Consider the following 12,677-nt stretch of genomic DNA (forward strand, 5'->3'; position numbering starts at 1 on the left):
GATGAATACATTTCTGACTAATCACTTTTGGGGTGAGATAATTATATTGATGTCCACCTCTGGCTCGTATACAAATGGTTTGACCCAATTTTGACACTAATAAAATTATTAATGAATTAATCGAATTAACATTTATCATTTATTATCATGAAACACACACTTTACACTAAACGCCTGTGCCCTATTTGACTCCAGGTCAACAAAGTGAATTACACCTAATCCAATTTAGCATTTATGATGAAATTAACATTTTTTTAGCAGTGGAAGTACAACGTATTTTTCGTAGCCCATGCAGTAAATATTGAACTACACTTGACATAGTGCGAACATTTTTAGAACATGTCACGGTCGTATAGGTGACCCAATTTTGACTACAGTAAAACAGTGAGTGCCACTTGCTATTAAGTATTTTATTAGTAATGCCAAAATGTTTTCTTTCGGTAGATGATAAAACCTTAAATTAGGATCACAGACATTTTTAGTGGATGCCCAAAAAAATGGATCAAATTTTGACTCTAGAACATTTCATTTTACTTATTAAATTAGTATTAATAACCAAGAACTTGATTTATTTCCCTGCTAGCAGACAGTGGTGGGAGAAAAGAACATTCTGACCAAATGGTTTGCAAGTGAATTTAATTTGACCTCATTTTCACGTCTGAATGTGCACCCGTTTCATGTGCTGGGACTTTTTGCACAATTTGCCGTATTGACCTGAAGATGGACGACGACATTTAAAACAGCAGTGAAAATGTAAGACCTACGTCTTTCCAATCTCTATGCAATGGTGCCAAACGGTAAAACGCAAGAAGTGGTTCAGATTGTGTCAAAGGTATTGCAAACTAAGTTGGAGATGAGCATTTAAAAGGTCAAATTAAGTTCACCCCGAAAAATGACACTTGATTTCTGGTCAGTCCAAAAATTTCCCCTAGCAGGCCAAAACCTCGAGCACTATCAAGTATCAAGCGAACAATCCCTCGAGAGAATCGCGGGAAATGAAACAAGGATCAAAGTGAAAGTCTGAAGGGTTTATTATTGGATTGTAACGTAGCGGTTAGTTTCAAGTGTTGCCGGGAAGGGGGGAGGGTGGGTCGTCGTGAATCTTCCACTCTGAATGTCAGAGGACAAAAAAACATCACCCCCGTCGGATGAAGGGGTGATGGCAAGTCTTCCAAATTAAAAGAGAATAATAATAAAAAACAAAACAACAACAACAACCCTGAAACAGTTCTTTTGTATGTACAGCAGTCTGCGTTGGCGCCACTATGTGTTGGGCGCGTGGCTCAGACTTTGGGGGTGAAGCTGCTGCCTCTTGTGCTGCTCCAGCACAGCCAGCTGCTGGAACTGGTCCGAAGTGGACAGCTTGTGTATTAGCGGCGACACGCAGTTGGCCGGAATGATCAGTCCTACGTGGGGGAAGAGGGGGGGAGGCCATTTAAAAGTTTGACGACGTAGTCATTCATCATCACCAGTTCCGAAGCGATTCCAAGGTTTTTCCGGCAATGAAAATCAGGAGGACGTCAATGTGACCCAACTATCAACGGCGTACGTGTCCAATATTGGATGGAATGCCCCAACTTTCATTGGTTTCGGGATGATCAGAAGCGATGGCCGACGCAAGCGCTCACCGACTATCCGCTGGCCGTCTTCAGTGCGCAGACGGACGATCTGCACCTTGACGTTGGTGCCGCTGACGGGCGTGAGCACCTCCTCCAGCTCGTTCCACACGCTCAGCACTGAGCCGCACAGCACGTAGTACGTGCGACAGCGCAGGCCGATCTCGCACTGCAGCCCCACTGAAGCCTTCTTACAGTTGCCCCGCCTGCGGACGTAGACGGCACACTGACATCTGGAGGCAAACTTGAGCAGTGCAAGCCACATGCTGTATAAAACGGACTATGTTTGTTTATATCTCAGCCCCCCCCCCCCCCCCCCCCGCAAACAAAACCAACCATTTTCTCCCCTATTGCAAACAGGAAACGTACCAGAAAGCGTGCGAACAAATCTTGGCCGATGAGGTGTGCTGCTCGTTCCAGTGTTGCTTGGCGTCTTCCGACAAGACCTGACAATGAGCGACACGAAAATGCTCAAAATGAAAAGACTGTCCGGCTTTGTGCGCAAAAAAAGTCCTTGCGTGAAAAGAGCTGCGGGGAACCTTCTTAAACTTCTTCTTGATGTCGGCGTACGTCTCCAGCTTGAGCTGCCTGCCCGTGTTGGGCCGGTAGACCAGGAAGAGCCTCTTCTTTGCGTTCACTTCCTTCACCAGGATGGCCGTCTTCTTGTTGTTCCGCGACTGGAAGAGTCAAACGCGTGCGCCGTGTTTCATTTACCTCCCAGAAGAATTGTCACCACGTGATGTGACGCAAACCCCCCGTGTACTCCCAATATAAGAGTGAAACTTGGTTAAAAAAAACTAAACAGAAAACTTGCAAGTCAAGGTACTATGATATATCGTTTTTTGATCATACCTGCACATAGAAACCATCATCGGGTCCGTTCTGTTCAGCCCAGGCGTGCGTCGCTTCCTCCCAGGACATCCCCCGTTCCACGCCCACCTGCCCCCGCCCACACACAAATTCCAAGCAACCTCACTCACTTTGTTTACATCTGTGGCAAAAATAAATAATAATAGTCATGCAATGTTCCTAAGTTTGTCCCTCTCAAATAGTGGCAGGGGCCTCACTTGGGTTGGGGGGGTTGTTTAATCTGAAAATCTCAACTGCTGTTGATTTGACCTTTGTGACGCCCTCAAGCAAAGCACAGATCCCTGAAGTACACGAGTCCCCAGCCGAAATACGTCGACAGAAACCCACCGTGAAGAGCTCGACGTGACCCGACGCCGTGTAGCCCGGGGTCAGGAACTTTTTGCAGTCCACCTTCTTCACCTTCTCATCACCGGAACCGAGATCTTTATTTAAAAAAAAAAAAAAAGGGAATAATTTTAGCTGGATTGTTCACAGACATCGACAAATTGGGGGGGGGGGGGGGGGCTCAGGGGTGATGCCTCGCACCGAGAATGCCCATGTCGAATCTGCCGTTGCGCTTGGCTTCCTGGATGACGGCCGCCAGCGTGTCGGAGAAGTACTGAAACAAGGCGTTCTGCTGATGCACCTCCATGCCCAGGATGCGGTTCAGGAACTTCCCAATGTTGTTATAGTCTAGTGGGGAGGGGAGGGGGGGTAAATTACGTGAAATACAGTGATAAAAAGCTAACAGCAGCCGGAAGGCCGAAATACCCGATTTTCACGACCACAAGGCACACCTAAAAGTCCTCCATTTCCTCCCAAGCAGACGGGACCCCCGATTGTACGCTGCGCCTTGTGAGCCCCCGGAAGTGACACGACGCCCTTTAAGGCGGTACGCCGTGCGGTCGTGAAAATCGGGTCCGATGCTTTCCGGTTGTGAAGCTCACCTTTGTCCAGGGACAACGCGTTGTATCGCTCCTCCACATTGATGAGGCCCACGCCTATCAAGCCCCTTTGAACGTCTAAACAACAACGACAATCCATCAGGCCCCCCCTCAAACTAAATCTCTGCAGTCCACCTCGGCTAGATCACAGTTCAACATTTGTACCTTTGAAGAAATCTCCCTGAAAGTCAGAGGGCGGCGACACGAGCGGGGTGTCGAGCTTCACTATCGACTTCATCACGATTTCCAGAGCGTTTCGGCCGTACTGCAACAAGACCAAAATGTGCGCGGTCGAGTCACCCAAACACAAGACAAAAATCTCCTCCGACTCGCACATTAAGAGGGCGTGTGACCAACAATGGCGAGCGTTCAAGAGTTAGACGGCGAGTCGTTTCGCAATTTAGCCTATTCCATGAAAAGCCGGCATGTTGCGCTTACTTTGTTGTCAAAGTTAAACCTGCTGAGATCTCGCGTCTCCGTGGCTCTTCGGTCACCGTGCGTCAGCGCCCCCTGTTGGAGAGAACCCGCCACAGTCAGTCCAACGTGAAAAACGGAACAACTGGAATGCACCGAGAAGCGTTCACGTACAAGACTTTCTAATCTTTTGGCCACGATGGAGGCAAATCTCTGCTCGCCGGCCAGCTCGGAGATGAGGAAGACGTACTCCGGGGCCGTGACCTGGTTGGACCGGTGAGTTCTTCCTGCGGGTCACACGGCAAGCGTGAGTGACGTCCTCTCGCCAGCCGCAAGTCTCGGCGGCGACTCCCGACTGCACCGACCGAACTGCTGGATGGCCCGGTCGGCGCTCCACGGCAGTTCCAGCGTCATGTGGACCCTGCGGCGCTGGTTCTTGACCCGGCGGTCGGCCTGCAGCGAGATGCCCGAGCTGGCCGCCTCCGAGATGATGGCGATGTGCTGGCGGCAGAAAAGCGGCGGCCGTCAAGACTCGCGTCCAGCTGGCGGGCCGCTCTTGCGAAGCGTCATCGCTTACTTTCTCCCCGTCCATGAAACGCTGCTTCTCGGTCAGGTTGAGGATTTCCACGGGGACGTCCAGCTCCGAGCGAGACTCGTACGTGATGGTGCCGTCGTCGTTGCTGACCACGCGGCCTTTGCGACCGGTCATCTTGACCATGGGGAGACAGCGGAAGGTCGACTTCAACATTCCTGTTTTTTTTTTGTTTTTTTTTAAGTGTCCACATTTTCTACCTCTGCAACATTTTCGGGTCCTCCGAGCTCATCGATGAGCTCGTCCAGCGTGTTGGGCGGCAGCGCCTCGGCCAGCTCCTCCAGTTTCTCCAGGAGGTCCCGCTTCATCTTCTGAGCGTGTTCCACCGCGTCCTGGCTGGTCAAGCAGCTGTCTTCAGGCTCCGCTTTCACTGCACAACCACGCGGCCCGTTGGAAAAAAAGTTCTCCCGGTTGGGAAAAAAAGGCGTTAATGAGGGCGGCTGCCGCGTACCTGCGGCGGGCGCGGGCGTAGGGGCGACGGGGGCGGAGAACGTCGGCCGGGTGGAGCCCAGGCCCGAAGCCAACAAGGCACTTTGAATGGAGTCGGGGTCGATGCTCTTCCTTCGCTTTTTCTTCTTCTTTTTCTCTTTGCTCTTCTTGGGCTCCTTTCGGATGAGCCAGGGATCTGAACAAATGGCAGAAAAGGCACGTCGGCACGGCACGGACCACCCTGAACCCGCATGTCAAAGGGATGCTGCGCGACTGGCGGGCGGGACGGGAACTTATCCTCCACGAGCAACGACAGGGGTGCGTGTTGGCTTTCCACAAATGCGGCGGTCGGGTTTCTCACCGTCCTTGTCGTCCTCATCGGTCTCATCTCGAAAGGGGTTGAAGTCGTCGTCCTCGTCCGCCGAGCTGACCGATTTGAAGCTGTCGTCGCTGTCGAGGTCCCTGGCCGAGTCTTTGTCCGACTCGTCCGATTGGCTCTCGTCCGAGCTGGTGCCCGAGAGTCCGCCGTGCTTGCGAGGCCTCTTCTGCTGTTTGGGCTTGCTTTCCGGCGCTGGAGAAACCGCAACGCACGCTTTTCATTTCTCTGGCCACAAGTCAAGACGGCCACTGCGGATTGCCACACCTTTTCTTTTCTTTCCCTTCTGCTGGGGTTGCGACGTCGAGTCGTTGGGCGAGGGGGTCTTCTTGGCCGAGAGGTCGATACCCAGCAGGCTGTAAAGCTTCTGTCTGTCAGGAGCCGGGAAATGCTTCTCCACCAGCGACTGCAGCACACCTCTGCAACACGACAGGCGGGAATGCGTCTCTTGTGTGAAACACAACAACCCCCCCCCCTTTTTTTTTTGTCAAAGGGAGTTCCTACTTTGCGGTTGACACAAAGTCGTTAAGCTCTCCGCCGCCCTCCTCCAAAGCCTCCAGAGTCCTCGCTTCTCCGGTGGACTGCAGGCCAATCACCACACACTGCCGGGGAGGAGGAAAATGACTCGCCGTTGGATACGGTAGATGCCCGTTTTTTTATTCGTACTGTCAAAGCAACCAGAGTAATAAAATACACGAATAACGACTGTGACCAAATGTGTTTTATTTTTTAAAAAATTAAGCTATCTCGAGTGCTGAAAAGGGCTCGTTTGTGTCGAGGCGCTCGGATCTCACCTTGCCATTCTGGACCTCCTCCCTGGCCAGTTGGACGACCCTGCGGACCTTGGAGGCAATGCAGAGGTACTTGAAGAACCTCTGGTGAGCCGACCAGAACTGGCCCCACATGGACTTCTTCATACGCTGCTCGGCCTCCATCAGGTTGGCCGCCTGCTGGAACTTTTCGCGGGCGCTCACCCACTGGAAGGGAGGCGGCGGCATTTCCAGATCGTTTGGCCACGGGTGCGCGCGAGGCGACGCTCAAGGACGCTCGCGGACGACGGCGGACTCACCAGCCGGACCGACTTGTTGTACATGTGGATGTAGCGCTGAGTCAGCGGGACCTCATCGATCTTGAACGTCACGCCCGTGAAACTCAGCTGCCGCGCGATGTACATTCCCCTCAGCTTCATATCCATGGCGACGATCTCCATGGCGCCCACGCCCCTGAATGAGAGAACCCGGGGAAAAGTCTTGAGTAGATGGCAAAGACTGGCCTGGAGCAGGCAGATTTTCCTCAAGACCGGTTCATGTTTTTCTTTTTTTGTCTTTGTTTTTATGGGTGGGCTCGGTTCTGGAACAACTTTGCTAATTTGCATGATGCGCTAGTAATCGGCGAGCAGATTTGCGTTAAACAAAATACGGTTTGGTGATACCTTCTCGTGTGGATAATATTTTCATTCTCTTTTATTTCAGTTTTAAAGCCAACTTGAACCAAAAGCGTCAACCAGCCTGAAGCAAGCACGCTGGGCCTCTTATTTGGAGAACCGTGCCGGCGAGGGAATGACAACAGGCGCCGCGTTTTCGTACACACGTTTGCAATCACCTGCGCTCGACTGCTTGAATGAAGTTGCCAAATTCCTTGAAGGGTGTTTTGTGGCCCCAGATGCCCAGGCGGTTCATGTAGGCCATGTTTCGAGGTTCCGAGGCACCTGGTGAGAGGAGAGAACACGCATTCGATGCTTGGCGGGACCTCGAGGGGTCGTGGCCCCGTCATCGCTCCATTCTTGTCACCTGTCGCACTGGCGTACACCACACGAGCCTTGGGGAGTTTGTTCTGAAGCTCCAACACCGCCAGCCCCGTTTTTGTGGGTTTGGATGAGCCGATGGGACACACATTTTTAGCTTTGTGACATTCATCGTAGATGATCTGAGGAGGCGGGGTTAAGGCAAACACTTTAACCTTTCTCACACGATAAGACTTCCCCAAAGTAAAATGCACCACGGCTCAGACTGCGGGAAGCGCCGATCCGTTGCGTTCCAACAAGACCGAAGGATACGACGCCGTCAAAGTCCTCGCCGCACCAGTGGAGCAGTTGCTCAAACCTGGTCTTGTACTTGCCGCCCGACTGGCTCTCTCCGATCAGCGAAGAGTAGGTGGCGAAGATGACGCCCTTCTTCACGCTGCCGTTGTGTTTAGAGGAGATCTTGCCATACTTGAACTGGAAAAACAAACGTGGCGGCTGAGTCAAGTCCTGACGCCAAAAGCGGCCATCTGATCACGCTGCCAAATAAGGAGAAGTGGAGGGGAGCGATGCATGGGCGGAGTAGCGCGTGGTCGCAATGGAGAACTCGCAACAATTAACTCGTGTGGGGAAGAAACTCTTCCAGCGTCACTACGGAGAGGAATTTCTGAAAGTATACGGCCAAAAGTAGGAAGCAGCCATCAAAAGAGGCCACACGTCGCAAAAGTGTCTTGGCAGAAGCAAGCAAAGTGAAACCGGAATGTGCACTTGGCATCGGGGCAGTGGATGATATGGGGTGGGGTCGCGACTCCTTCCGATGCGTGACACAGGACTGGCCCCGAGGCCTCCTTAGCAAGTATGGCACATGAAATCGTACCTTGTTCAGGGAATGAACTTGGATGTTCTTGGCTCCGATGTCCCTCAAATCCCGCTCGGCGTCATACTTCAAGTCATTGGAAACGCTAAACCTGAACACAGGCGATTGAGATGAAACAAAATGGAGCCCAGATGGCAAAGAGACTTCGGTGTGCTTACCAAAGAGATCTCTTCCTGCCCAAGAGGTAATTCTCATAGATGATCCCGGCGATGGTGCGGCCCTTCCCCACGCCGGCACCGTCGCCGATCAAGTAGGCCGCTCGGTCGCCGCTGGGCAGGAACGTCTCGTGTTGCTGCGGCGGCAAAAGGTTTTCACCTTCCTGACGAAGGGGGGGGGGGGGGGGGGGGGGGGACGTGACGTCGGCGAGGACGAGCGAGAGGCGCTCGACGCACCTGGGCGGCGTACGTGATGGCTTCCAGCTGCAGAGCCGACAGGCAGCCGCGGTCGATGACCTCCTCCGGGATGGTCAGGCGGTACCACACGTCAGGCGGGCTCACGCTCGACAGGGAGCTGGTCTCCACCACTGGGTCGGGATGGCGCAGGCCAACTTTTACTGCGTGGCGCAAAGGGCGACTTTTCAGAGGCGGGCCGGCGCAAAGCAAAATGCTAAATGCTAACGCGACGGCTGCCTGAAGAGGCGACCGACTGCACGGACAAGTTTTTCGAGATACGGGCCACCCGCTGGATCATTTTTGCTTTGACGGTGGCAGCCAACTCCATTCGCTACAACAACAAGCGGCAGTTCGGCAGACGGCGCAAATACTCATTTTCAAAAAGAGGATTCAAGCTGTGCAATAGCACTCCCAGTTGAAGTTTCGCATATTCAACATGAATCAAAGAATTGGCTTCAGCGTGGGCTAACGGGTGTGGCTAACTAATAGCATCTGTGTCGTGTCGCTCCAACCCAAAAATCAACAGCTATTTACGTCGCGCGCATAGGCAGGACAACGATGGTCACAGGCACTTTTGGAGTATCCACCTGAAGAGCGGTGAACATACCCGCATGCACCACACTGCCCCCAGGTGGCCATGGCACACACACCGGAAGGAGCAGCACAATTTTGTTCATTGAGAGGGAGGCAGTGATGTATTAATGGCATTTAGATCCATCGTGGAAAGAGGTTTCGAGATACAATCGCGGTCACGCAGCATGTCAAACTCATCTCTAACATTCCATTTGGTATTTAGGAGACAACAACGCAACGCAACCCAATTCAGCAGCCTGCAGTTGGCCATACATACGCTTCATCGGCATGTACTCCGCGTACGTCTCCGCATGACCCAACTCCTCCTCTTCCTCCTCCTCGGGCTCGTCCTCCTCCCTCATCCCGGGCGCGTTCTGCACAGCGACGGACAAGTGGTAAAGACGTGCGTCTGCTTTAAGCAGACGCGATCGAGCGGCATCTCGCACCCACCGGCGAATGTGAGAAAGCGTGCATTTTGAGCTCGTCGTGATTCCAGGTTCCAATGTTTTCTTTGGCCGGGTTTTCCTTCTTGACGCCATTGTTCATCTCACCTGCGGCCGGAACACGCGGGTGGCATGTTAACGTTTGGGTGTAGTGTCACCTTGGCATAGGGCGGGGCTGCACACCAAACTCACCGGGGCCCGTAGCGGTAGCAACCGGCGTGGCGATGTCCGGCGGCGGCTTGAGTTTCATGAGCTCCACCAGACTGTTGCCCTTCAGGGCCGAACTCTCCCCCCCTCCCGCCCTGAGGAGGTCTTTTAACTGAATCTGTTCAACAGGTCAAAGCGCGCATCAGAGAAGCCGGCAGAAAGGCCGAGAAAATGGCACATTTTTACCTGGTCGTGGTTCGAAGGCACAGCTGCGGATGCTGAGGGGGGGTTGCTTGCGGAGGTGGCCGTGGATGAGCCCCGCACGGCACTGTTGGCCACGTGGACCACCTTGGTGACGGTGATGGTGTGCTTGACCGGGTTGCCGGCCGACTGCTTGGTGGGCGCCGCCCCGAGCGAGGGCAGCTGATTGAGCTGATTTAAGACAAACGTGGTGGTCGAGGGCTGAGGTTTATGGTGCTGCGGGACAGAAAAAACAAACGACGCTTTTAATACAGCAAAAGCCCGCCACATGTAATCATATTTTTTTGATATATAATAATTCATTACCCTGATAGTCACGATGGGGCCTGGAGACTGTGTTTCGGTTCGAGCGACTTCCCCGGACTCTGTCCCTAAGCCGACGTCCAGGGCGTTGATGGAGATAGACTGAAAGATAAGCAGGAAGGTTATTAGCCCACCCAAATCGTTGACTGGACTCTTTGCGGGGAAGAGGGGGGGGCCCATCTTACTTGCTGAGCTGTGGAGGGCTGCGCGACATCCTGAGAATCGACGTCAAAAACTCCGATGTCGTTGGGGCAAATGCCGCTCTCGCTGAGAGCCGTGAGAAGTAAATCCTGCCCGGGATCCATCTGCAAGATGCAGAAAAAATAAAATAAATAAATCGTTGAAATATATTGTCAACACCGCAAGACAAAAATACACTGGAGGAATAAAGCTCAACTATTGCAAGAATAAATCAGCTTTTAAATGCTGCAATTTTACACAGAAAAAAAGTGAAGTTATATTACAAGTGGGGGGAAAGGCCGGGAATGCATTAAAAATTTTAATTCAAATTGTATTTCTTAAACCGTATAGTCAACATGTTTGGGGAATCTTGTAGCATCTTCCCACGTGCATGAACATTGTACGATTGCAGTTAATTCAAAAAAATGTGACCATGCTTGACCAAAATGCATTGCCAACAGCAGGACATCCACATAACACCAAAAAATGAGTTCCATGGTAAATCGCTGAATTTTGGGGTGAAACTTTAAAGTCTCAATGGCACCTTATGGTAATTCTTGCATGAAAAAAAAACGTGTTATGAAGATTAAAAACAATCTCAAGATGCAAATGGAGCGATAAAAAGACGAGAGATACAAACTTAGAAACCACAACCAAAGACATCGCTACTTTGCCAAAATGCCAGCTAAATTATTTTTGGGGGGTCGGTAAATTATGAATATGACGATGTAATTGAGAAGGTCGGGTCAATCCAGACACGTGTTTGCTGCGTCCGACTTCCTGCTTCCTCGGGACAACGTCGCTGATAACAACGCATAACAGCACCCTGCAAATCACTATTTTGCACATAAACACGCAAAGGGGTTCGGGTCGACTCAATACTTGTAGTAGTACTCATTTTGTTTATTTGCTGCCTGATTTTTTATTTTTATTTTTTTGCTCGACTGCCCTCGGGCAGGGTGACACAGCTCGGGCTAGCTTGGCTAGGCAATACGAAACGAAAGCAAACCAAATTTGTAATTTTGATGCCCGAACGCAAATGGGGCTAAATACGAGTTGAAAATTTGATCGTGCCGTGCCTTGCCGAATAAACAAACGCTGTCATTGTTCGTGACAATAAACAACCTCGGCGAGACCGCAATGTCAGTTCCTAAACCCCTTTCTTTATGAGCAATATTATTACTTGTGTCACGGGGTATGCCGGAGCATAAGCAGTGGTCCAAGTGGGGGGAAAAGGGACCAACGACTTAGTAAACAGCCCCGGCGAACTCGCAATGTCAGCCGCGTAGCTGAACGTAACACGATGGTACCTGAAGGCAGCATTTTATTTGTTTTACGTGCCTCCTTTTAAGCACGTTTAGCTCAGATTAGTTATTAGAAGAGGTAAGATTTCGAAAGGTTCAACCGAAAGCGAGCTAGCTAACTCGACTTGTACCGGAGACACGAGTGCACCAAGGGCGAAGACGTCGGGCGACCCCTCCGACTACTGCACGTACAGGGGACACCTAAACGCGACCAAGTTCGCGGGTTTGCCTCGCTTGTTTGTGTCATTGCCGCGGCTAAGCTAACGTTAGCGACGCTGAATGGAAAAAGGCTGCCACCGCACACCGGGTAGTTCTGAAAAAGCGCACACACAATAATCCCAAGCTTCCGGTAAATTCTTGTTTTCCCGACGTAGTTCCGAAGAGAGTGGCCTTACTTGAGGGGCGGTTGACGGGGCGCTGTACGTCCGCAATAAGTGCGCCTCGCAGCGCTCGTTCGGTTGTTGTCCTGTCCGCGCCGCCGCGCTCACGCCATCTTCTTCTTCTTTTTTTTAATCAAACTCTACGCCGCATGCTGGTCACGTGACGTGCACTAGGCCTCGCTTAGCCGCCTCTGGCCCCCGCTCTTCCCGTCGTCGAGGGCTTCGTCCCGGCGTCGGCCCTCCAGCACCGATGCGGTCGTTCGAGCCGGCGCACCCCCACGACAGAGCATCGGCACAAAGGAAAAGCGCGGCCTTCTTTAATGCCTTTGACGCAAACGACAAACATCGCATCGATCAAACGTAGTAGCAAAGCGTCACGTGATCCCCGGACAATTCTGAAGTCTTCTTCTTGTTCCCGTATGAGTTCAATGAACGCTTGGCAGCCTGGCGCCACCTGCCGACTCGAAGTGTGAAAAATAATAATCTATCCATCTAGCTATCAATTTCCAATTCCCTTGAAATCTGGAAACATGAAAACACCAATTTCTGAAGTTGGACCCCGATATGGAATTCTAATATTGCCTATGCAAATTCCATTTTCATTAAATGTGTTTATTTTAACCATGTAGTGAATTATACTACTTAATTGTGACTCGTGGCGATACCATAAGAGGAAGTGACACATTTACAGATTGGATTTTTTTGGTGTCTTTCCGCCCCCCTTTTGTTATAGATAGATGATTCTCAAAATGGTAATTCGGGTGTTACAGCAAATATTTGAAAATAAAAAGGGGAAAAAACAAGAAATATAATAAAAATACACGCCAAGAAGGTGTTATTGACAACGCCCTTTTGA

The 12,677-nt window shown here is 51.4% G+C and overlaps 1 protein-coding gene across 1 annotated transcript; it reads right to left on the reverse strand.

Annotated features, from left to right (window-relative positions):
* Nucleotides 1-1,013: 1,013 nt before the first annotated feature.
* sbno1 (strawberry notch homolog 1 (Drosophila)) lies at nucleotides 1,014-12,228 on the reverse strand. The gene is made up of 33 exons (XM_052051918.1): nucleotides 11,837-12,228; nucleotides 10,143-10,262; nucleotides 9,961-10,059; nucleotides 9,640-9,870; nucleotides 9,439-9,571; nucleotides 9,254-9,354; nucleotides 9,081-9,177; nucleotides 8,231-8,391; nucleotides 7,997-8,130; nucleotides 7,839-7,929; nucleotides 7,277-7,438; nucleotides 7,011-7,146; nucleotides 6,823-6,928; nucleotides 6,290-6,443; nucleotides 6,015-6,197; nucleotides 5,725-5,822; nucleotides 5,488-5,639; nucleotides 5,206-5,415; nucleotides 4,867-5,040; nucleotides 4,616-4,785; nucleotides 4,401-4,532; nucleotides 4,189-4,324; nucleotides 3,998-4,110; nucleotides 3,848-3,919; nucleotides 3,575-3,674; nucleotides 3,413-3,487; nucleotides 3,012-3,158; nucleotides 2,814-2,908; nucleotides 2,469-2,555; nucleotides 2,156-2,293; nucleotides 1,986-2,062; nucleotides 1,629-1,822; nucleotides 1,014-1,406 (listed from the first exon to the last, which is right to left on the reverse strand). Exons 2-33 carry the CDS (start codon nucleotides 10,260-10,262, stop codon nucleotides 1,264-1,266), a joined length of 4,221 nt encoding a protein of 1,406 aa, XP_051907878.1. The 5' UTR covers nucleotides 11,837-12,228; the 3' UTR covers nucleotides 1,014-1,263.
* Nucleotides 12,229-12,677: the final 449 nt, after the last annotated feature.

This window comes from Hippocampus zosterae, chromosome 18 (genome assembly GCF_025434085.1).
Source record: "Hippocampus zosterae strain Florida chromosome 18, ASM2543408v3, whole genome shotgun sequence".
Classification (NCBI taxonomy): Eukaryota; Metazoa; Chordata; class Actinopteri; order Syngnathiformes; family Syngnathidae; genus Hippocampus; species Hippocampus zosterae.

What these genes read in the sequence shown, in the direction of transcription:
- sbno1 (XM_052051918.1), bottom strand. Translation starts at nt 10,262, where the DNA reads ATGGATCCCGGGCAGGATTTACTTCTCACGGCTCTCAGCGAGAGCGGC. An exon ending in GGTGTACGCCAGTGCGACAG is followed by an intron (nt 6,929 to 7,010) that starts GTGACAAGAATG and finishes TCCTCTCACCAG; the next exon opens with GTGCCTCGGAACCTCGAAAC. An exon ending in ATTCGACATGGGCATTCTCG is followed by an intron (nt 2,909 to 3,011) that starts GTGCGAGGCATC and finishes TTTTAAATAAAG; the next exon opens with ATCTCGGTTCCGGTGATGAG.